Source organism: Trichosurus vulpecula, chromosome 1 (genome assembly GCF_011100635.1).
Source record: "Trichosurus vulpecula isolate mTriVul1 chromosome 1, mTriVul1.pri, whole genome shotgun sequence".
Taxonomy (NCBI): domain Eukaryota; kingdom Metazoa; phylum Chordata; class Mammalia; order Diprotodontia; family Phalangeridae; genus Trichosurus; species Trichosurus vulpecula.
In genome coordinates this window covers 444,950,068-444,975,764 of record NC_050573.1, presented here as the reverse complement: position 1 = coordinate 444,975,764, position 25,697 = coordinate 444,950,068, and the positions used below count along the sequence as shown (strand labels likewise).

The window sequence follows — 25,697 nt, the reverse complement described above, 5'->3', positions numbered from 1 at the left end:
CAAGGAAAACAATTACTTTGAAATACAGTTTTTAAAATATAAAAAAATAAGTTCATGGACCCTAGATTAAGAACCATTTCTCTGTGTGAGAATAAAGGAAAAAATCCACATTTGTGATATGAATGTAGGCAAGAATTCCAGGTGAAGAATGCATACCCACCAATGCATATCAGCAACTGCTTTGCAGCTCATAATTTAGAGAGTTGTTTGGAATACTGAGAGATTTAAATGACTTTCTCAGAGTCATATAACTGGTATGTGTCAGAAATATCAAAGGTGAGATTTGGCTGGCTCTCTCTTACCAAGTATCTTTCTGCTACCCTCACTGTTGATGCATATAGATGCATAATAGGAGGGAAAAGGAAGGAAACAAACATTTATTAAGAGCCTACTATGTGCCAGGCACTGTGCTTTACAAATATCTCATTTAATCTTCACAACAACCTTATGAAGTGGGTGCTATTACTATCCCCATCTATTACTGTTTCCATTTTACAATTGAAGAAACTGAGGGAGACAAAGACTAAGCAACTTAACCCAGGGTTATGCAACCAGTAAGTTTCTGAGGTCAGTCTTTCTGACTCTAGGTGCACAGCTTTATTGTTCTCCACTGTGCTACCTGGCTGAACAAATAATAAGAAATTGGATTGTACAGGGCAGGAGTTCTTAATCTGGGGCCACAGGACCCATGAATATGAACAAGAAAGAAAAATTAAATCTTTATTTTAACTAAACTCTATCTGAAATTTAGCATGTTCTTTAATTATTTAAAAACATTAGTCTTAGAGGGGATTTGTAGATTTCACCAGACTGCCAAAGGTGCCCATGGCATAAAGAAAGGTTAAGATTCCGTAACACAGGCCATTGAATGTTGATCAACAAATATTTATTAAGCACTTATTTACTCCTTGAAGAGTAGGGATTGTTTTATTCTTTGTATTTATCTCTAGCCCCTAGCACATGTCTGACCGTGGTAGGCACTTAATAAATACTTGTTGATTGACTGATTGCCACTCTCTTCTCTTAGCTGAGAACTTTGCCTCTTTACCAAAAAAAAAAAAATTACATTGAAAGACTACTCTTTATGCAAGTAGATATGGGAAATAGCTACTTCTTTAAGATAATATTTTGAAAAAGCCTTTAAAGGTGATGACTTCACTGTTGATCTGCTGATATTAGTTTGTCTGCTTTATACCTTGGGCTAGGCTGTGAGTTGTTCCCTTATTATTCATTTGCCTCTCTTTCCCCAGCCACCAGCTCACCTGGGTGCATAGATAGTTAGTTAAACCCTGAGATTCCCTGCTGGACTTTCTGAATGAGAAAAGATTTTGAGCTAAGATTCATTGAAGCATATCTGTGTGAACCACATTTAAATCTGATTTAGTTATCTCACCAAGTTACATACTCAGCCACTTCTTCAAGCATTAATTAGCTTTTTCTATGTTGGGGAAAACTTTACCTGGTATGACTAAAGACTTTTCTCCCCCGAAAACAGCAAGTGAGGCCAAAGAATTTAAATATTATAGCTTCAGCATTTTGTTTTTATTATGAAAAAAAGATGAAGCTTAGATCTGGATCACTTGGTCCTTTTTTTTTTCTTTTCTTCTTCCAATTCATTGTGCTTACATTTTCTCTTAATGGCCAGCCTCCTCCAAGACTGGAAGACATGCCTCAGTATAGTACCCTTTGTGATCTCAGCTTTTGTGGAAAATTGGCTTTATTTCACACTATCTGCTTCTAGTCATAGCCCCCTTGTCTGTGCCCTTGTACTGTGTCACTTTATGAGAAGCTGGTGCTTGCTAACCTTCTTGAAGTGAGTTCTGTAGGTTTAGGGAATGTTCACCATATCAGCAGCAGCATTCTTAGCTCTAAGAGAGCTCTGCCCCGTTCTTAAAAAATTTTTAAAAATTACTGAACCCTACCATTCCCTTCAGGCTATCGTCCTATATTTCTCCTCCCTTTTTAGCTCAATTCCTGGATAAAATTGTTTACTCTTGCTGCCTCCACTTCTTTTTTCTGTTTCCTCAACTCCTTGTAGTTTGGCTTCTGACCTTATCACTCTGTTAAATTGCCCTCTCCAAGACTTACCAATGATCCCTCTTTAAAAATCTGCCCAGCTTCACTTTATTTATGTGACTTTTATTTCATTTTACTTATTTTCAATTAACAAGCATTTATTTTTTCTTCCCCATCTCCTCCCCCTGTAATTAATGTGGATAGACAAAACATTCCCGCATTGGCCGTGTCCAAAAGTGTATGTGATATATCTTCCATTACCTCTCAGTTAATGATTCATCATTTGTCCTATGGAATTGACCAGTGATTTGCTAATCGCTAAATCTGATGGTCTTTTTTTCAGCCCTAAACCTTCTAAACCCTTTTTGACACCATTGACCAGCTTCTCCTCCTAGGTATTCTTTCTTCCCCACCTTTTCATGACATTATTCTCTCCTGGTTCACCACCTCTTTCATCTCTTTTGCTGGTTTATCATCCTCATCATGCCCCCTAAACTGTGGGTTTTCTCCAATGCTCTTTCATGGATCTTCTTCCCTTCTTCTGAGAATCTCTCTTTCTTTTGGAACCTCATCAGATCCCATGGGTTTAGCTGTCATCTTTGAAGATGACTTTCAGATATGTATATATCCAGCCAAGTCTCTCCTCTGAGCTTCAGTTCTGCATAACCAGTTGCCTATTGGACATTTCAAACTGGATGTCCCAGAGATATCTTAAACTCAATATGTCTGAAACTGAAACCATTACCTTTCCTCCTAAATCTTCTCTCTTCCAAACTTCCCTGTTTCCTTTGAAGTCACCACTATCTTTTCAGTTCTCAGATTTGCAATCCTGTGATCTCAGAAGATGGTTAGAAGATTGGATGGATGTGCTTTCCAAGGGGAGAGTATAAAGAAAAGGAAAACAAAGCCTAGGATTTGATCTTTTTAGAGCATCTCTCCATAATTTGGGGTCAGAGAGAGGGAGAGCTAGAAAAAGGTGTATAGGAGACGCTGGGATGGGATGGTGCCACAGAAACCAAGGCAGTGGAAGACAACTGAAGGAAGTTGTAGTCAAGGCATTTCTTTCTTTTCACTCTTTTGATCCTTGGGTTATTTCTCTACATTTAGTTTTTCTATTATGACTATAATAACATTTTGTCATAGTATTGTAGCTTTAGGTGGATTTGCCTACTTTGCTGTGGTTTAGAAGTATAAGCTTTAAAAGGGAATTAGTTATTTAAATAAAGCATGTAAATAGATAACAGGTTACATTCCTACGTGTTGATGGGGGCAAATGCTTTTTCCAGCTCATTTCCAGAAGTTTATATGCTATGGCCTCGACTTTGTGGAAAAGACTAGTTTTCCCTTGTATCCTTCCTTGATGCTCCCTTCTTATCCTGCAGCAACCCAGAGATTTAAACTGAATAATAAATGTATAAATCACAATTTTTTAGTGCAATAAATTTTGGTTTGTGAAGCTAGTAGATATAACTTCAAAGTAATTGGAATTCAAGAGCTGATGAGTCATTATTTAAGTTGGGCAGGTCACTGGTCCTCAGTTTCCTGATCTGTAAAATGAGTATAATAATGAGCTATATAAGAGTTGTGAGGACTAATAAAAGTATGTAAAGCACGTTGCAGAATTAATAAGTGTTATACCAAGTGATTTAGCTTGGTGATTCAGTAGTAGAGAAGGTATGCATCATTCTTCAGTTTCCTGTTGTAATCACTGAGTACTACTAAATAAAAGAGGGAAGAGGTAACTATATTGTGGTTAATTATAGGTTCTATGAATTCCTTTAGAATAGATATAAATATTAATTAGCTCCTTATATTCTGATCTGCTTGTAAAAGTATTTGAATCTGGAAAAGAAAATCATGGACAAAAATATGCTTATTTTTAATATAGTAATCTGAAGTATCTCTGGTACTAACATCGGTCTTACTTCTAGCTTGATAGTTTTGGGCCACTAAACTGTAGGTATTGTTACGGGAACTTTGTTTGTTTTTAAACAGGGCTACAATAGAAGAGGCATATTCACGGTCAATGACAAAACTAGCAAAATCAGCAAGCAATTATACACAACTTGGGTAAGTTAATATAGTTCCTCTTTTTGCATGATTTTATGTGTATCTATGTATGTCAAGTATATTGTTTATGTCTGTATATCGATAACCTTACATATAGGCCGTGTCTCTATGAGCTCTGATTGAAAAGAAAAAAAAGTAGGTGTACAATGAAAAATTACTGTGGCAAAAACACAATCTGCTTAGGAAAAGCATGTAGTTTTTCTTTTCTAAAAGCAAATAAGCTTCTGTCCCACAAAATTTTGCATTATAGCAAGTTAAAAAGGATCTAAGAAAGTAGGAAAAATTTTAATAGTGAACAAACATGAGAAATTGGGTATTCCTGGCCAAGGAGAAAGCTAATACAAATGGATCATTCCACAACCTCCCGTTCTACTCCCAGGACAGTACCTGAATCATTTGCAAAGTTTGGAAACCCTAATAATCTGTGGGGTCTGTTATCCCTCTCTCTCTCCTTTATTACTTTTTCAGTGATACTGAATTCTGTACAGTCTCTTCTGCAAGCAGAGGCTAAGCCACAGGACAAAGTATGCCTTTTAGGGAGATTAAGTCCCTTTCTACAACTCAAACATAGCAGTTATTTCTTGCCTAGGGCAAATAGGAGAGAGAGGTGAGTTGATGAGTTTTTCTGTGAGATTTCTGTGTTAAAGCAGAAGTTCATAAACTGGGGTCCATGAACATGTGTTTTCAAAATACTTTTATAACCTTATTTCAATATAAATGATTTTCTTTGCAATATGTATTTTATTTTATGAGTTTAAAATTAAAAGCATTGTTTTGAGAATGGTCCATAGGCTTTAGTAGACTACCAGAGTGGTCTGTAACACAGAACAAGTTAAGAACCCCGATTTTAAGGGGATAGGAGGAAGGATGCAGGACATTATTGGGAGTAAATGTGGTAGAGGCAGCTGCTTCTTTTACCTTATGGCACCAGTATCTGGTGTCTGGCTTAGGATCCTTTAGCATGTTCTGGCAAGCTGTTGTTGCTGTTTCTGCTGCTGTGGGGGAGACCTTATTCCTCAGTGTTTATCACCTTAAATATGTAATTATAGGCTGCCCACAGGTTTTATGCAAGCTAGGTTGGGGGATGGGGTTGGGGAGGGCAGTTTGTATTCTGATTAATAGGATAACTATATATGCCCTAAAGGTTTTTATTTTTGGGAGATTGTGCAGTTTAAGTAGAAAACATATTTAAAATCAGTCAATTTGAAATGAACCAGGAATTTGATATTTCTTACTTTTATTAAATAGTTTGTATACATAAGTTTTTGAGTGATCTGTTGTTATGGGTACATGCAAAGAATATAGAATGATCTTTATTTAGATTTCCCTAAAGAGACTTAAATTGTTCTGCCATAATTTAAAAAAAATCAATTAAAACAAAACTTACTTTCTCTTTAGTTTGACTAAAATGCAGTATTCTTTTAAAAAAATTATTTTCATTTCCAATTTCTCCTCTTCCCCCACCCCCTACTCCATTGAGAAGGCAAGACATACAATAACCATTTTACATGTATTCTTACCATGCTGTCACTTCAAGAATAGGGCATCAAGAACACATTACTGGAGATGCCATTAGGTACTACTTAGGTAGAATACATATATCTCCTTTCTTGCTCTGAACACCTTTTTTGTTTCTCATAATGTAGCCTAAGAGGGCATTAGCTTTTTTTTTGCTGGTGCAGACATGACTAACTTATATTGCCTCTGTATTCCACAGAACCTCTATTTCTTTTTCCCATTAAATGTATTTTGGTTAAGTCTTGCCTCATCCTGTATTTATATAGTTAGTTTTAAAAAAAAAAACCTAAGTATAGAATTTTACACTTACCTGTATTTAACTTCTTCATTCATTTCCTCAAGTTGGTCTACAATTTGACCTTAATCTCACTACAGAATCACTTTTTTTCCTTCTTCCTTTGGTCCTCACCCAGATGTTTTCTACAATGCTCCTTTTTTCAGGTTCATGGTTTTTGGCACAGATGAATCTTTATGTTGCTGCTCTGCTTCTATTTAATCTCTTCTTTTTTCATAACATTTTATGCCTTCCATTGCTGTGGATTGTCATAGGTTTAGAGTTGGAAGGGGCCTTAGAGGTCATCTAACAGCCCCCTCATTTTAAAGATGAGCAAACAGGCTTAGGGAGTTTAAGGGACTTGTGCATGGTCATGGAGCTACTAAGTAGCAGCTTACTTCAAATCCAGTGCTCTTTCCACTGCACCATTAGATCTTCTATCAAGGCCACAGTTACCTTCTGTTTTGGAGATCTCCAGCTTGCTTTGTTGATGATCTGGACTTTGGGAATTGATATGTAGACACTTGAGGCCATGAGGATCATTTCTGCCACTTTTGGGGCTGGGTGAGGAAGGGTGGTGGAGGAGAGAATATAAAAGTGGAGAAGCAGGAGCAGAGCTGGGAGAGAAATAAGTATGAGTACCTACATGTAGATTGTGGTCAGGAGGTACTCACCATTTGGAGTACAGAGCTGCAGGGATGGATGCATCTCCAGAGTGAGAAGATAGGTGGGGTAGCCATGGGGAAGTCCAGAGTCAGGAGTAGGTCTGGGAGAGAAGAAATAGTGATTAGGTAGCTTGAATTAGTCTTTAGAATGTCTTCATGCTTATTTTGAATTAATATTTGCTAAGGTTTTGAAAAAATAGTAACATAGAACTTGTATCTTAATACAAGTTTAGACCTAACTATACCAGTGATTATTTGTGATTTTTTTTCCTAGAACATTTGCACCTGTGTGGGATGTATTTAAGTCATCAACAGAAAAATTAGCAAGCTGCCACTTGGAGCTTGTTCGAAAGTTACAAGAACTAATAAAGGAAGTACAGAAGTATGGAGAAGAACAAGTAAGATCTCACAAAAAGGTATCTCTTTTCTCTTATCAAAGAATATATTGTTAAATATTGTTTTCCTGTTACTATGTCATTTTGATGATTTGCTTGTTGTTTAACAGACTAAGGAAGAAGTTGCAGGCACTCTAGAAGCTGTACAAAATATTCAGAGTATAACTCAGGCCCTCCAAAAATCTAAGGAAAATTACAATGCCAAGTGTCTGGAACAAGAACGTTTGAAAAAAGAAGGAGCTACACAGAGAGAAATAGAAAAGGTAGTTAAAATAAATGGCTTTAAAATTTTGTTGTTTCTTTGATACTTCAATAGATGCATGATCCCATCAGTGTGTCTCATAATCTCTTCCTGTCTTATTCTATGTGATTCTTACACTTATCTTTCTTTAATTTTACATTTTTATTATGAACTTAACCAAATTCAACATTTCAATAAACAGTATAGAAAAGAAGCTTGTATCTGAAATTTTGAACTTCTGTTATGTATCTTTTTATTTAATTTTGTTTATTTATTTTTGGAGGAGGGGAAGGCAGGGCAATTGGGGTTCAGTGACTTGCCCGAGGTCATACAGCTAATGCTATATATCTGAGGCTGGATTTGAACTCAGGTCCTCCTGACTCCAGGGCTGGTGCTCTACTCACTGTGTCCCTTGTTATGTATCTTTTTAAAAGTGTATGTTAAATATGTTAAAAAAAAAAACAAAAACCTGAATTTGACCGTCATCAACAAATATGAATTTTTTTTATATAATTAAGAACAGGGGATTAATCATATGTGACACTGTGAATCGCTATTATGTACAACTTTTTAAAAAAAGTGTATGTTACATTTATTATGATAATTCCAGTTCTGCCCTGTTTATATAAGTCCCTTTTTGAACTTCTTTTTCCTGTGTGCATATGTGGGGGTTTTTTTTGGGGGGGGTAGTCACTATTATTTACGGGTTTTTTTTGTTTCAATGTTAACATCCCTTAACTCCTCTGCATAAGTGCCCCCCACCCAAAAAAAGCTCTCTCATAACAAAGGAGAATAATCTAGCATTGACTATGTCTAAAAATGCAGGTCTCTTTCTTCACCTCTCTGCCAAGAAGTATGATTCAACATTAGTCCTTGGACTTGTTTATGGTCATTTTATCTGTCATAGTTCTCAGTTCTTACAGTTTTTTTTTTCATTTATGGCATAGTGATAATATAAATTGTTCTCTTGCTTCTGATAACCTTATTCTCCATTAATTCATACGAGTCCTTTCAGATTTCTTTGAATGTATGTCCCTCTTTCTTATGGCACAGTATAATATTCTATCACATTTTCATATACCAGAATTTGTTAATCATACCCTAATTGATTGACACTCATTTTTATTTCTAGCTCTTTGCTACAACAAAAAATTTCTGCTTTGTTCTTTTAAATTAAATTTTACTTTTTCAATTAGCAAAAACCTACCTTTTCTTAGACCCCTCCATGCACCCTCCCCCAACCCCAACCCTCATGAAAGGGAAACAAAATCCTTCTTATAAACATAAAAAGTCTGGAGAGAGAGGAGCAGATCTGAGAGAGAAATGAACATGAGTATTTACTCTCATGTAGATGGTGGATCAGAACTTGGCATTGAGAGTATGGGACCACAGGAATGGAAGCATCTCCAGGGTGAGAAGGCAGGAAGGATAGAAGTGGACAAGTCTAGAGTCAGGAGTGAATTCGAGAGAGAAGAAAAAATACTCAAGCAAAACAAATTTCCATGTTGACCATGTCCAAACAAACACACACACACAATGCATACATACATGTGTATATATCTCACTCAGGATTCTGAGTCTTTTAGAGTTGTTTTTCATTAAAACATTTTTGTCATTTCATAAATTATTCTACTGTTCACTTCGCATCAGCTCATACAAGTCTTCCCAGGAAGCCATCCCCTTCAATTTTTATAGCACAGCTGTAGTCCTTCACAATTATATACTGTGACTTATTCAGCTATTTCCCAGTTGATGGACATCTAATCACTCCCTTAATCTACCCTTCTTCACCTTCCCATCTCTTTTATTTCCCAGTTGAGTAAAATATACCTTCTGTGTGTGTGTGAGTGTGAGTGTTTGTTCAAATGAGAGCGAGGCACAAGTGTCAGCACCCATCCCTTCCTCCTTGTTTGTATAGACTTCTGCTTATGAACCTGGACTATGTGAGATAAATTTTTCATCCTTCCCCCTCCCTAACGTGTATTTCTCTTACCTTCTCTTTCTGTTCATCCCTTAGATCATCATGACATAACAGAACTATCCCTAGGTCTTCTGTGTAATTAGACCCCCTCTGCGATCCTTGAGAAGGGACATATGTATCATCTCTTCATATTAGAATGTACAGTTTATCCTTATTTAGTCCCTAATCATTTTTCTTTTTTATTTGCCTTTTGATTTTTGTTTTAACTCCTGTATTTACACTTCAGAATCCTTTTGCAGCTCTGGTTTTTTATTAGGAATGTTTGAAAGTCCTCTATTTAATAGTAATGATGGTGACATCTAACATTTATATAGCACTTACTATGTGCCAAGTACTGTGCTAAGTGCTTTACAACTGTTATCTCATTTGAGCCTTACAACGGCCCTGGGAGGTGGGTGCTATTATTATCTTCATTTTACAGATGAGGAAACTAAGGCAAACTGATTAAGTTGCTCAAGATTACACAACTATTAAATGTCTTAGACCAAATTTGAACTCAAGTCTTCCTAACTCCATGCCTGGAACTCTATCCATACAGTGCCACCTAGCTGCCAGTTTCACCTTAAAAGTTTGGGTTTTTTCCATCCGTTTTATGATTATACTGTTTTTCTGGGTAAAGTATTCTTGGTTGTAAGTCTTTATCATTTGCCTTCTAGGAATGTGATATTACAAGCTCTCCTCTTCTTTAAAATGACTGAATAATCATGTGTAATTCTGACTGTGGCTCATTTGTAGTTGGATTCTTTCTGGCTACTTCCAGTGTTTTTTCTTTGATATGGAAGCTCTGGAATTTGGCCATGGGAGTTTCAGTTTGGGGTTTTTTAGGAGGTGATGGGTAAATTCTTTATATTTCTGCATAGCTCTCTGGTTCTAAGAGATAGAGGCAGTTTTCTTTGATTTCTTATAATATTATATTTAGTTTCTTTTCTTTCCTTTTTTTGGGACATGGCTTTCAGGTAGTCTAATGATTGTTAAATATTTTTTTTCTCCTTGCTCTGTTTTTTCTTTGTTCTATTCTGATTTTCAGGGATTTTGTTGTGTGGGCAAAGATTTGTGCCTCTTGTTGTTCCATGCTCTTCTCTTAATTTATTTCTTCCTTAGTTCTCATTTCTTTTCCAATTTTTTCCTCCAGCCCTCTCTTTTCCTTTGTAAAAACATTCTTTAATTCTTTTTTAATCTTTGCTTCATTTCTTCTGGAAATTCTAGTTGAATTTGTGCCTAAGCTTGAGTTTTTCTTTGAGCCATTTCTTGTAGAGGTTTTGGGTTCATTTCTTCTAGGTTTGTGTCCTTTTAAAAATTATTTTCATTTACTTTGTTAAATATTTCCCAGTTACATGTAAAAAAAATTGAGTTCCAAATTCATTCTCTCCCTCCCTCCTGCTCCTCTTGAGCATGCAAGCAATTTGTTTTTGGTTATTCACATGAGGTCATGCAAAACATATTTACATATTAGTCATGTTGTAAAAGAAAACAAAAATAAAACAAGAAAAATAAAGTTTAAAAAGTATGCTTCAGTCTACATTCAGAGTTCATCAATCTCTCTCTGGATGTGGATAGCATTTTGCATCATGAATCTTTTGGAATTGTCTTGATCAGAGTAGCTAAGTCTTTCATACTTGGTCATCCCTACAATGTTGCTGTTTCTGTGTGCAATGTTCTCCTGGTTCTGATCACGTGACTTTGTATCAGTTCACGTAAGTCTTCCCGGGTTTTTCTGAACCAATCTTGCTTGTCATTTCTCAAGCTTAGAGTAGTATTCCATCACAGTCACATAGCACAACTTGTTCAGCTATTCCCTGATTGATGGGCATCCCCTCAATTTCCAACTCTTTGCCACCACAAAAAAGCACTGCTATAAATATTTTTGTACAAATAGGTCCTTTTCCCTTTCCTTTGATCTTTTGGGAATACAGACCTAGTAGAAGTATTGCTGGATTAAAGGGTATGCACAGTTTTGTAGCCCTTTGGGAGTAGTTCCAAATTGTTCTCTAGAATGGTTGGATTAGTTCACAACTCTGCTAACAGTGTATTAGTGTCCCAGTTTTTCCACATTCCCTCTAGCATTTTTCTTTTTCCTTTTCTGTCCTGTTAGCCAGTCTGATAGGTATGAATGGTATTTCAGAGTTGTTTTAATTTGCATTTCTCTAATCAGTAGTGATTTAGAGGATTTTTAATGTGATTGTTGATAGCTTTGATTTCTTCTTCTGAAAACTGCATGTTCGTATCTAGGTTTGTACCTTTAGTTTCCCTGTCACTGTAACAGCTTTTTTGCGATGGGGTTCTTTTATGTTTGTTCATTCTTCCAGCCCGATTCTTGACTTCAGACTTTGTGTTAGGGCCAGGTTTTGCTCACTTCTGGAGAGAAAATGTGGTACCCACTTTTTTGGGGTACTAAGTATTATATTATTCAGAGGTCTCTCAGGCAGTACAGATTGGTGACCTGAAAACCTTTAGCACTTCCAGAGTAGTCTGATCTAGGGTAAAGTCTTATCACTACCACACCCCAGTCTAAGCTATGCAAGTTTCTCACCTCGGTTTGAGTCTGAGCAACAGTGGGTGCTGATGAATTCAGCCTCTTGGAGTCAGCTGGAAAGCTGTGCTGTTTCAGAGGGAAAGAATTATAGGCTTGCCTTTGGTCTTGCCCTAGTAATACCTATCTGTGCTTCAAACTGGGATAGAGACTGGAAGTGAGACCTCACTGTGCTCCTAGGATCTGAGCCATGCAGCTGCTTCTGAATTTGTTTCTTGCTCAGTATATAACCCAGAGCCCATGACCACTCCTCACCAGGACAGCCACTTCTCCCCCCCAAACCCCTCCACCCCCCAACACAGGTCCCCTCCTCATTCTGTCCTGGATCTGTAACCCAGAATTGAGATGGTGAATAATAGGCAGTTGGCACCAATCTCTGTACCTAGCACAAGATCAGGCCCTCTCTGCTGGATTTGGAACCTCTTTTTGCCCTGGTGCATAACCTCTACCTGCACTGGAATGCCTTCTATCTATCAAGTCATTCTTGGCCAGGCCCCATCCCTAGTTTCCACAGATCTTTGTTTGCCTTCCTATGTTAATCTGTGCTGGAAAGATGTCTTATTAATTTTCTTGGATTTCCCAATTAGGATTAGATCTGGAATTTTTTATGTTTATTTGGATATATATATATATATATATATATATATATATATATATATATATATACTTCTTTCTGCTACTCTACCTCTCCAAAGTGCTGATTTAAGTATTTTTGTGCACATGGGTACTTTCCCTCTTTTATCTCTTTGAGGTTTAAGTCTAGTAGGAGTATCACGGGATCAAAGATAGTTCAAGTCTAGTGACGTTTTGGATATAGTTCCAAATTGCTTTCCAGAGAGGTTGAATCAATTCATAGCCCTGCCAGCAGTGTATTAATGTGCCTGTTCTCCCACACAGTCCCTCCGACATTGTTAGTTTTTTTTTTTTTTTGGTCACCTTTGCCAGTCTGGTTGGTGGGAGGTAGAGCTCCAGAGTTGTTTTAATTTACATTCCTCTTATGTGGTTGGTAACTGCTAGCATTTTTTCTTTTGAGAATTACACATTATATCCTTTGTTCTGGTACTTATTGGGGAATGGCTCTTACAGAGAATGGCTCTATATTTGAATCAGTTTTTTAATCCTAGATATCAACTCTATCAGAGAAATTTGCTGCAAAGATTTCCCCCAAAGTTTAATAGCTTTCCTTCTAATTCTAATTGTATTTTGTTCGTGCAGAATTTTTTTCAGTTTTGTATAATTAAAATCTATTGTGCTGTTCTTGTGATCCTCTTTAACCTTTGATTTGGTCAAGAACTCATTTATCTACAAATGTGAATAGTAACTCCTTCCCTGATTCTCTGATGTGTTATACAGTGGATAGAGCTGGGCCTGGAATCAAGAAGATCTAGGTTTAAATTCAACCTCAGAAATGCCCTATCTTTGTGACCCTGGGCAAATCATTTAATCTCTGTCTACCTCAGTTTCCTGAATTGTAAAATGCGCATGATAACAGTACCTACCTCACAGGGTGGTTGTAAAGATTAAATGACACATGGTAGGTATTATATAAATGCTTATTCCTTCTTTTCCTCCTAGTTTAGTTATGGTTCTCTGGGTATCTGATGATTTTTAAACTATCCTTGTTTTCCAGGTCAGTTTTTCATAGTAGATCCCTTTACCTTTCTTCTTTTTTCCCTAGTCATTTGACTTTGAATATTTCCTGTTGTCTCATGGAGTCATTAAGATCTGATTTTTCTATACTCATTACTTGGGTAACAATTTCTATCTTCTGTTCTAAATTATTTATTCTCTAATCTTTTTCTCCAGAGTTTTAATTTCAATTTTAATTTTATTTTCTTGTATCCTGCTTCCATTTCTGAGTCATTTTTGTAGTTCTTGTGGCTAAGCTTTTTTCCCCCCTGTAGCTCTGCTACTAGTTGTTGTAGATTTACTCTTTGTCTGGATTTACCTGTTGAGCTTCCCTTAATCCACAATATTTCTTCATTGTGTTCTGTTTTTTAATAGTTTACTGGTTTTCTCCCCAGTGCACCCCCAAGCCTGCAGGCTTCACTCCCTTTACTGGGATTTGGGCTGGCTTCCTGGTATAGTCTTTCTCCTAGGCACTGCTGGCTTCTTGTTGCCTTTTTTTCTGGAGTGAATAGAGGCTTTTCTGATTTTTTTCTTGTGTTTTTGTTTTTTGAGAAGAACTGGTGGGGAATTCTTTATTGTTGCGTCATCTGGAATCCCCTTCAGATTTTTGCTGGGGTGTGTCATGGGCTCTTTATTTGTTCGTGATGTCAACTTAAGAATCATGGAATCAATTCTAGCCCCATTCCAGGAAGCAGCTTTCGGAAAATAATGACCAGGTTGTTAGACCTTAGTAAACTGTTTTACTGAGTTGAGCAGGGGGAGGAGAGATGTGGAAAAAGAAGAGAGAATGTTGAATCTTGTTTCTCTGGCCATTGGGGTGAGGGAATAGTGCACAGCCCTAGTCTTCTGTGGCTCCTAAAAATCCCTATTAAGTAAAACTATCTTTAAACGGTCCTTTTTATGTCCTCTTCTGAACTGACTTCTCAGTGTATTTTTAAAACATGTTTCATTAATGCTATTTTCTTCTTTTTTGCGTCAGTATCTGTACCTACCAGTTCTATCCCCCACTTGTCTGAATAGAAGCCTTCCCTGTAACACATAATCATAATCAAGCAAAATACATCAATGTGTTGTCTGAGACTGAAAAAGTGCATTCTGCATTTCTAATCCATCATTTCTCTGCCAGGGGTTGGGAAGCATTCTTCACCATTAGTCTTTGTCCATATCTTTTTGTACTATTTTCCCATAGAGAATCTACCCAGTGTTTGGAGATCTTCCCCTGCAGCTTGCAATATTTTTTATTGGTGCCAGTGTAGCACTCAGGCTTTCCATCTATTAACTTAGTCTTCTTGAGCAGTCTATCTCTTTTTCCAGTCAGACCTGATGTCTTTTATAATGCTTTTTGTGTTTAAGCTTACAGTTTGAGATCTATTTTAATCTACACATTTACTTATTCTCTTTTTAATAATTTTTGTTTTTACATCACCTTTATTTCCAAATATATCCCTCTCTCCACCCAAGAGTCATATAAAAAAGAAAGAGGATAAAATGTTCATCAAAACTAATCAGCATACCAACCAAATGTAACGTTGTATTCAGTATTCCAAAGCTATATTCCCTTACCTCCACAGAGAGAAGGAGGTGCATTCTTATGTCTTTTTGTGGACAAGCTTTATCATTATAATTACACAATGTTCAGTTTCTTATTGTTGTTTATTATGTTTATATTGATGTGGTCATTCTGAATACAATATTCAAACCTATTTAAAATGATGTTTCTTTTACTAATCAAAAATATTTATTGATATTTTGGTGGTAAAACATTTGACCTGGGTACTGTTTGGTTCAAGGTGTAGTAATGGGCTGTTTTTGTTTTCTTTTAAAGCAAAGCTGCGGTATATTTGAAAATAAGCACTAATGATTGGTTGAGTGCTGCTTTTATTTGCTATTTATGCACTATGGTTTTGTGGTAAACCACAAACTCCCCCAGATTTCAATTGGAAAAAGGTTTTTAAAGAAAGGTTTACCCAACCATTCACTTGTTTGATGTTGTACACTTCATTTAGAAAGTAAGCCACATAGTACTATTAATAGGAAGTTTAACCACAATTCAGTAAGCAGCTGAGTGCAGGTTTCCGAATCACTTATGCAAATATTCTGTTTCCATAGACCATCTGTACTAACTGAATAACTTTCTGTTAACCAAAGGAAGCTATTGGTTTGCTGCTGTCTTTCCTTCACATCCCTGTACTGTGCCATGAACATAGATACTTAATTGATAACTGGTTACTGGTAAGAATTTAAATTTAAAGAAATTAGTATTGTGAGTTTTTAAAAATATAAATGTTATGTTTTTGATATGAAGTAACTAGAGATTTTCTTGAAGTTGCGCATTTGATGTATTGTAATATTGTTTCCTATGGAAATCTATACTTGCTTTTTAAAAAATAAGTTTTTATTGATGTCTTTTTTTTAAATCACCATAATTTCCCCCAATATACTTCCCCTTCCCAGAGAACTATTTCATGTAACATATATTATTTTTTTAGAGTTTAAAAAAAAACAAAAAATAAAAAGAAGAGGAAAAAAACCAGCACATTTAATCAGTATATCAGGAATGTCTGAAAATATGTGCAGTGGACAGCACTTGGCCTTCCACCCTTTGCAATGGGATGAAGTGAGGGATGTCTTCTTTTATATCTTTTCTCTAGCCATCCTTATTCTTTGTAATTTTGCAATATTGACTTTTGATTTGTGTATGTGTTTCTTTCTACTTAAATTGTTATAGCCTGTGTGTCCTTTTTTTAGTGTTTCTATTAACATACATATTTATGGCTGTCTTTTTTTTTTTAACAACTAGTGAGTTTTCCTTAATATCCTCCCTCTCTCCCAGATGACTATCCTATGTAACCAATAGTACTTTTTTTTCATATTTTACTATTTACTATTTTAGTTTTCAACATTGATTTCCACAAGATTTTGAGTTACAAATTTTCTCCCCATTTCTACCTTCCGCCCCACTCCAAGATGGTATATATTCTGATTGCCCCATTCCCCAGTCAGCTCTTCCTTCTGTCACCCCACTTCTCCGCCCCACCCCCCCATCCCATTTCCCCTTACTTTCTTGTAGGGCAGGATATATTTCTATGCCCCATTCCCTATATATCTTATTTCCTAGTTGCATGCAAAAATAACTTATTTTTTTGAGCATCTGCTTTTAAAACTTTGAGTTCCAAATTCTCTCCCCTCTTCCCTTACCACCCACCCTCCCTAAGAGGGCAAGCAATTTGACATAGGTCATACATGTATCATTATGCAAAACACTTCCTCAGTAATCATGTTGTGAAAGACTAACTATATTTCCCTCTATCCTATCCGGATCCCCTTTATTCAGTTTTCTCCCTTGACCCTGTGCCTTTTCAAAAGTGTTGGCTTTTGATTACCTCCTCCCCCTATCTTTTATCATCCCCCCTTTTTTTATCCCCTTCCCCTACTTTCCTGTGGGGTAAAATACTCAATTGAGTGTGTATGTTATTCCCTCCTCAAGTCAGATCTGATGAGAGCACGATTATTCACTCATTCACCCTCACCTGCCCCCTCATCTCTTCCAACAGAACTGCTTTTTCTTGCCACTTTTATGTGAGATAATTTACCCCATTCTATCTCTCCCTTTCTCTCTCTCTCAATATATTCCTCTCCTACCCCTTAATTTGATTTTATATTTTTAGATATCATCCCTTCATATTTAACTCACCCTGTGCCCTCTGTCTATATATATGTATATTTCCTTCAACTACCCTGATACTGAGAAAGGTCTCATGAATTACACATATCATCTTTCCATGTAGGAATGTAAACAAAACAATTCAACTTAATAGGTCCCTTATGATTTCTCTTTCTTTCTTTTACCTTTTCATGCTTCTCTTGATTCTTATATTTGAAAGTCAAATTTTCTATTCAGCTCTGGTCTTTTCATTGAGAAAGCTTGAAAGTCCTCTGTTTTATTGAAAGTCCATATTTTGCCTTGGAGCATGATACTCAGTTTTGCTGGGTAGGTGATTCTTGGTTTTAGTCCTATCTCCTTTGTCTTCTGGAATATCGTATTCCAAGCCCTTTGATCCCTTAACATAGAAGCTGCCAGATCTTGTGTTATCGATTGTATTTCCATAATACTCAAATTATTTCTTTCTGATGCTTGCAGTATTTTCTCCTTGATCTGGGAGCTCTGGAATTTGGGAATTTGGTGACAGTATTCCTAGGAGTTTTAGGGATCTTCTCAAGAGGTGATCGGTGGATTCTTTCAGTTCCTATTTTACCCTCTAGTTCTAGATTATCAGGGCAGTTTTCCTTGATAATTTCTTAAAAGGTGATATCTAGGCCCTTTTTTTGATCATGGCTTTCAGGTAGTCCAATAATTTTTAAATTATCTCTCCTGGATCTATTCTCCAGGTCAGTAGTTTTTTCAATGAGATATTTCACATTGTCTTCCATTTTTTCATCCCTTTGGTTCTGTTTTATAATATCTTGATTTCCCATCAAATCACTAGATTCCACTTGCTGCAATTTAATTTTTAAGGTGATATTTTCTTCAGTGGTCTTTTGGACCTCTTTTTCCATTTGGCTGATTTTGCCTTTTAAGGCATTCTTCTCCTCATTGGCTTTTTGGAGCTCTTTTAACATTTGGGATAATCTATTTTTTAAGGTGTTATTTTCTTCAGTATTTTTTTGGGTCTCCTTTAGCAAGTCATTGAATTGTTTTTCATGGTTTTCTCACATGACTCTCATTTCTCTTCCCAGTTTTTCCTCTACTTCTTTAACTTGCTTTTCCAAATCCTTTTTGAGCTCTTTCATGGCCTGAAACCAATTTACATTTTTCTTAGAGGCTTTTGATGTAGCCTCTTTGACTTTGTTGATTTCTGGCTGTATGTTTTGATCTTCTTTGTCACCAAAAAAAGATTCAATAGTCTGCCTTCTTTTTAGCTGCCTGTTCATGTTCCCAGCCAACTACTTGACCCTTGATCTTTTTTTCAGGGTATGACTGCTTGTAGAGTAGAGAGTATTTTATCCCAAGCTGTAGGGGCTCTGCTGCTGTTTTCAGAGCTAATTCTACTCCAATGGCACTGCAAGCTCTGCCACAGCAGCACTCCTCCTCCACCAAGAACCGCCAACCATGACCATGACCCAGATCCAAGCAGAACAAAGGAAGAAAACCTGCCTCTGCGCCAGCAAAGTGCTACTTGCACTCCTGCTCTGATCTGCTGCTTGATTCCTCCCACTATGTGAGCCAGGGACCCCAGAAGCAGCTGATGTTGGAGCTCTGGAAGCAGCTGCAGGAGCTTTCTGCTGCTGCCGCTGCCACTGCCGCACCGCCGCTGCTGCACCACCTCTGCCACCCCAAAGGCTGGGGCCAGACTGCTTTCACCCTGATCCAGCAGCTTTTCCCACTAACCTGCTCTGTTGTGTTTGGCATGTATGGGCTGAGAAGTCTGGTAACTGCCACACCTCAATGATTCATGGCCCTCCTAGTCTGGTTGTTCCTGGTGCAGCGAACATTGGGCTGTGCTTCGCTCCCTGCACTGTGTGATGGACCCTTTCCAGCGACCATCCAGGCTCTCCTGGACTGGAGACCTGCTTCGCTCTGCTATTTTGTGGATTCTGCAGCTCTAGAATTTGTTCAGAGCCATTTTTACAGGTGTTTGGAGGGATTTGGGGGAGACCTTAAGTCCCTGCTTTCCAGCTGCTATCTTGGCTCTGTCCCCCAATTAGTATTTTTTTAAAGACAAAAGAAAAGTAGAGGAGAAATTAATCATAATTGATCCATACTTCATAAAAAGGTCTGAAAATTTATGCAGTGTGAAATACTTTTAATATATTTCTACAATGGGTTGGGATAGGGGAGTCTTCTTATTTCTTCTTTTGAACCATGATTATTCTTTATAATTTTGCAATGTTTAAATTTTGTTTTTTCCACTTTGTTGAAGTCATTGTGTACAGTATATTGTTTTCTTCACTCTGCTTGCTTTTTTTTCTGCTTCAGTCTGTGTAGGCCTTTCCATGATTTAGGGGCAGGTAGGTGGCGCAGTGAGTAGAGCACCGGCCCTGGAGTCACTTGGACCTGAGTTCAAATCTGGCCTCAGGCACTTACTAGCTGTGTGACCTTGGGCAAGTCACTTAACCCCGATTACCCTTCCTTCTCCCCTCAAAAAAAAAAAGATCTTTCCATGATTTCTCTGTATTCATCACATAAATCACTTTTTACAAAATAGTAACATTTCATTACATTTATACACTACAACAGTTTGTTTAGCCATCCCTAATTGATGGACATCTACTTGGTTTCTAATTTTTTAGTATCATAAAAAGTGCTGCTATAAGTATTTTGTGTTTATGGGGACTTTTTTCTTATCAGTGGTCTCCTTGGGATATAAACCTGGTAATGGAATCTCTTAGTCAAAAGGTATAGACATTTTAGTTACTTTATTTTTATAATTCCAAATTGGTTATTCTGATTCATAGCTTCACTAACATTGCACTAGTGTGCTTATCTTCCACAACCCTGCCAACATGGTTTGGTTTTTGTTTGTTTTTTGGTTATCTTTACCAATTTTCTAGGTGTGAAGTGAAACCATTATGTTGTTTTGATTTTCATTTATTATTAGTGATTTGGAGCATTCTTTCATATGGTCCTTCTTAGGAGAAAAAATATTCATATCCTTTAACCACTTATCTATTGGCTTTTGGTTATATCTGTATACATATAGATAGAGCAATAGATAGATATTGTATATAACTTAGATACCAAAACTTTATCAGAGAAATTTTGTTCAAAATTTTTTTCCATTTGACCACTTTTCCTTTTTATCCTAGGTGCATTAATTTTGTGCAAAAGGTTTTCAGTTTCATGTGTTCAAAGTTATTTATCTCCTCTCTCCCTTGTTTGGTTAAGAATACATTTCTTATGGATCCATATGTACAAAAATATTTATAGAAGCTCTCTTTGTGGTGGCAAAGAATTGGAAATCAAGGGCATGCCCATCAATTGTAGAATGGCTAAACAAATTGTGGTATATGAATGGAATGTAATGAAATACTGTTGTGCAATAAGAAATGAGAAACAAATGGACTTCATTACAACCTGGAAAGTGTTACGCGAACTAATGTTGAGTGAGGGGAGCAGAACCAGGAGATCATTATACATGACTACAGACATGCAGTCTCTGTAAGGACTAACTTTGATAACTTGACTCCTCTCATCAATGCAAGGTTCAAAGACAACTCCAAAAGACTCATAATGGAAAAAGCTATGCACATCCAGAGAAAGCATTATGGAGTCTGAATGCAGATTGAGGCAAACTATTTGCTTTTTTTCTCTTTCTTTTTTGGTTTCATTTCTTCTTTCTCATCATCCAATGCATGAACCAATCCCATTGGTTATTATTCTTCTTTACAACTGGACTATCATGTAAATAAGTTCAGTGTGAAGGTAAATGTAGAACCTAAATTGGTTTACATGCCATCTTGGGGGGGGAGGGAGGGGAGAGGAGAGGAAGGGAGAGAAAATTTGGAACCCAAAAACCTGTGGAACTGAATGTTGTAAACTAAAATTAAAAAAGAATTTTAAAAAAGAATACGTTTTTTGCTTATAACTGTGAAAGGTATATGATCAGCTTCTCCTAATTTTTTAATATTATGATCTTTAATATTAATGTCACGGATCCATATAAAAGGGGCAGCTAGTCATGCAGTAGATAAGAGTGCTGGACTGGGAGTCAGGAAGACTTATCTTCATGAATTCAAATCTGGCCTCAAATGGTTACTAGCTGTGTAATTCTGGGCAAGTCACTTAACCCTGTTTGCCTCAGTTTCCTCATTTGGAAAATGATCTGGAGAAGGAAATGGCAAAGCATTCCAGCATCTTTTCCAAACCCCAAATGGGGCCACGAAGAATTGGGCATAACTGAAATGACTGAACTACAACAGTAACAATCCATATAGACTATATTGTGGATTATTGGGTAACCCCAGTTTCTGCCAGATTACTTAGTAGTTTTTAATCAAATAGGGAATTCTTTCCTAAGATATTTATGTTTTCCATTTTATTGAATCACAGGGTCATTGACTTCTGTTCTTTCAGATTCTTCATTGTTTAGTCTGTTCCATTGGTCTACTTCTGTGTTTTAAAAACCAATGCCAGATGGTATTGATGACTGCTGCTTTATAATAGAGTTTAAGATCTGATCATGCTATTTCCCCCTCCATCCCTACTTCTTTTTATTATTTTCTTTGATAGTCTGGATTTTTTTTTTCCAAATGATTTTTTTTTCTTATTTTATCTTATCCTGTAAAGTATTCCTTTGATAGTTTGATTGGTATAGGATTAAAACTTTGGTAATATTGTCGTTTTTATTACTTTGGCATGGTCCAGTGGTGAGTAGGGAATATTCCTCCAGCAATTTAATGTTCTTTATGTGTTTAGGGAGCACCTTCTAATTAAATCTATACAGATATTTTGTTTGCTTTGGTGAATTCATCCCCAGATACTTTATTAATTCTATGGTTGTTTGGAAGGAATTTCCCTTTCTATTATTGCCTCTTGGATTTTGTTATCATTATTTAGAAATTAGGTTGATTTTTTTTGAGGGTTTATTTTGTAGCTTGCAGCTTTACTGAATTTATTATTTGTCTCAATTAGTATCTTTGCGAGTGCTTAGGATTTTCTAAGTAGGTCATCATATCATCAAAAATAGGGATAGTTTTATTTCATCTCTACCTATATTTACTCTTTTATTTTCTTTATTTTGTCTTATTGCAGTTGGTAGCATTTCTAGAGTGACATCAAATAATAGATGGGAGAATAGACATTTTTGTATTTTGGAGAAGGTTCTAGTGTATCCCTATTGCATGTGATGCTTGCTTTTGATTTTTTATATACTTTTTATGATTTTAAAGAAATCTCTCAACTTACATTTTGCTGGTTGGGTTTTTTTTTGTTTTGTTTTTTGTTTTTTAGCATAGGTAAGTGTTGTACTTTATAAAAGGCTTTATCTGTTTGTAGTGAGGTAGTAAGTTGGGTTTGGATGTTTTAAATAGGATTGTTTGATGTCATCTTTGCACCCTTAGTATAAATTCAGCTTGGGTGATGATGAATGATTTCTTGGATGAATTGCTGTAGTCTTTTTGAGAGAATTTTATTTAAAATGTATTAATAGTCAGGAATGATATTTATTCTTAGTTTTAACTAAGAAACCTTTATTCAGATTCAGAATACAAAGAAAGTACCTTTTATGAATGGAGAGATTTGACTCATCTGTCATTTGGCAACTTCTATAAAAGATACAGTCCAACCCTTCATCATTCTATGGAATTGATTCCGGGTTATTAAAGGTTTTGTCACTGTAGCACAAACCCTGGCAAGTTTTAACTAACAGGTCTCAGGATGGACTGAATTTGCTCTCTGAGGACCAATCTAGTTAAGTATAGAGAGGCTCTTCATCATGTCCTCAGTCCCATGTGAACCCTCTTTCTGCTTTTACAATGACAGTGGCAGAAAAGGGGACAGAAGTGTTAATTACAGTTTTTAGACCATCTGTAAACGCTGTTACTGGGCATGATGACACATACCTGTAATCTCTGCTACAGTTGGGATTTTGCTGAGGTTTTTGGGATCCTTGAACTTGGGCATTTTGAATCGCAGCCAATCAGGTGTCTCTGCTGTATCTAGAACCAATAAGGTGAACCACCTCACCCAGCAAAGAGTCACCAGCCTGCCCACAGAGGGGTGAACTGCCTGGGTCAGTAGTGGGAAGGGGCCCATTAGAGGCCCCTGCCTGGCTAAGATAGGGAGACCTAGTCTGAAATAAAACAAGAATGGAATTATATCTTGTTATAACTAAAACCAAAAGGGCATAAAGACATTGGAGCTAAATGGAAAGGTGGTTCATAGGTCCACTGTGGAACAAATAAAGGAAGCAGTGGATTTGGTTTCATCATGTGCCCAAAGACAATAAGAAAAATCAGCTAATGAGACAGTTCATTATCATGGGTAAAAATAAAAAGGCTACCTTGAAGATAATTTCAGATTAATTACCAGTTTCTCTTGCAGAGGAGTAGAGAAATTCTTTGAAGAATTTGACAAGATCTTCCCAAACAACACATGTACTCAGGGATTATCAACATATATATGTCCTCAACTTGTATATTCATTGACTTCGTTATGAAGCTAGAGACATAGGGGAAGATGGTAAATGAGTTTCTATTAGAAAATCTAGTTCTGCACTAAGAAATGTAAGAGGTCAAAGACTTCGTAGACTCTTCAGAAGCCTCACATATAGTACAAATGGCCTTTTTTTTTTTTGAGAAAATGCCACCATATTTTAATAAGTTTTATTAATTTCTTTTTACATCATAGCAAATACTTTCCTTAAGAATAGAGTTGGAAGGCAAGAGACAGGAAAAGTCTGGTTACAAGTGTGGGAGTCTGCTAGGTGAATTCAGACCATTGACTAGTTAGAATAAAGGTCAAAATCAAGAGCACTGGTTTGGGAGTCACAAAGATGGGTTTTAATCCTGACTGTGCAGCTTATTACCTTTGTAACCTTGAGTGAGCTATTTAACCAGTTTTAGGCCTCTGTTTTCTCATCTGTAAATGAAGGTTCATGAATGGCTAAATCTATGATTCTGTGATTAACAAGTTATAAGAAAGGATAAACATTGTATGTGCATTTAGAAAAACATTAGTTTGACCTATGGCAAATAAGCTATTTAATCCCCCCAAAAGGAGTACTGACTGGAAAGGGGTAAAGAAATATACTTTGATTTTTTCCATTTCTTTCTGCAGACATTTAACTGATAAAAAGCAGTTGCTATAATGAAGAGACCAAAGGGGCCTTAGCCATCAAACACTTGCTCTCCTTGCCAAGCAAAGAGATATAGCAGACAATGGTAACACTGGTCTAGAGTGCCAGCTGACTTTTTAAAAATCAAATTCTGTTTTTAGAAGAAAACGAGTATATTTTCTCTCCCTCCTACTTTCCTTCAAGGGAACACCTAGTCCTGAAAAAAATGAAATACAAGTCTCTATAGCAGATTAATGCAATCAAGCAAAACAAATTCCCATATAGTTACCATATCCAAAAATGTCTGTCTGGTTCTGCATATTTAGTTCATTACTTCTCTATCAAGAGGTGGGTAGCATTCTTTATCACTGGAATCATGGTTGATCACTGCATTGAGAATTTTTAAGTCTTTCAAAGTTGTTTGTATTTGCAATGTTTTTATTATACAAATTTGTTGCAAGTCCCTGGCCTCCCAAATTGTGGGGGTCTGTTCTGTTAGCCCCCCACACCCAGGCCTTTGCCTAGCAAAGGGCCTGATCTTGTGGACAATGTATGGGGTGGGAGCTGAAAGGTGGTGAATGACTCCGAATTTTATTTCAGCAAGCAGCATTTTTATATCTTTAGTGACGTAGGTACGTTCTTTGGTTACGTGGGTGAAAGAACAGGTAAAATCAAGACACCTGGGTACTAGGACCACCCCAACTCCGCCTACTCTCCTCCCCTTCTCTTCCTTTGCTAATCCGAAGCTCCCTGTGGTCAGGCAGTCCAGGCAAAGAACTGGAAGTTCCATGTGCTCTGGCAAGCCCAGACGGAGAGCCGGAAGTTCCATGTGCTCAAGCAGGTCTAGGCAAAGACCTGGAATTGCTAGGGAGGCAACAAAGGCGAGACCCCTCCTCCTGGCTCCACCCGTATCTCAGAGCCCTGAGTTTATTTCAGCAGGCCCCTGGGCAGGGCTTGGCTGTGGCTTGGCTCTAACTCGGCCCTTTACACAAATTGTTTTCTTGGTGCTGCTCACTTTACTTTGCATCATTTAATATAAGTTTTCCCAGGTTTCTCAGAACTCATCTGTGTCGTCATTTCTTTAGAGCACAGTAGTTTTCCATTATGTTCTTGTGCTGTCATTTATTCAGCCATCCCCCATTTGATGGGCAGTTTCCAGTTCTTTGCCATTACAAAAAGAGGTGCTATAAATATTTTTTTTGTCTTTATACAAAAATAAAAATTTATTATGCATACATCTTGGTTCTTAAAAGGTATTATAAACATTACAGTTGATCATTCTCAATTCCATATTCACAAATTTATCTACCCACTAAAATTAACTTTTAACCTTAAAGTCAATACTCACGGTATTTTTGTAGTCATGCACAGAGTGGCAAAGCATCTGAGTTGCCTGTTGCACACATGCCCAGCTGAAGTTAAACAAGATAACTCTTGGACTTCTTATTTTAGCTCTCATGCTACTGTAACCAATTTCCTTTTCTTGGTCTATTTAGTGCCCATTTTTTGCCCTTTTGTGCTTTTTGTTGATGATTTGCTGTTTAAAATGGCCCTCAAACATGATGTTGACAAACTGAAAAGTCTCTCAAAATCCTTTCTGAGC

The 25,697-nt window shown here is 36.8% G+C and overlaps 1 protein-coding gene across 2 annotated transcripts in view; it reads left to right on the top strand.

Annotated features, from left to right (window-relative positions):
- FCHO2 (FCH and mu domain containing endocytic adaptor 2) overlaps nucleotides 1–25,697 on the top strand; it is a 138,077-nt gene that overhangs the window by 24,565 nt on the left and 87,815 nt on the right. For both annotated transcript variants that reach the window (XM_036764115.1, XM_036764106.1), the window contains exons 3-5: nucleotides 4,012–4,086; nucleotides 6,818–6,959; nucleotides 7,049–7,201. In XM_036764115.1, coding sequence (XP_036620010.1) covers nucleotides 4,012–4,086; nucleotides 6,818–6,959; nucleotides 7,049–7,201 — 370 coding nt within the window. The remainder of the gene's footprint in view (nucleotides 1–4,011; nucleotides 4,087–6,817; nucleotides 6,960–7,048; nucleotides 7,202–25,697) is intronic.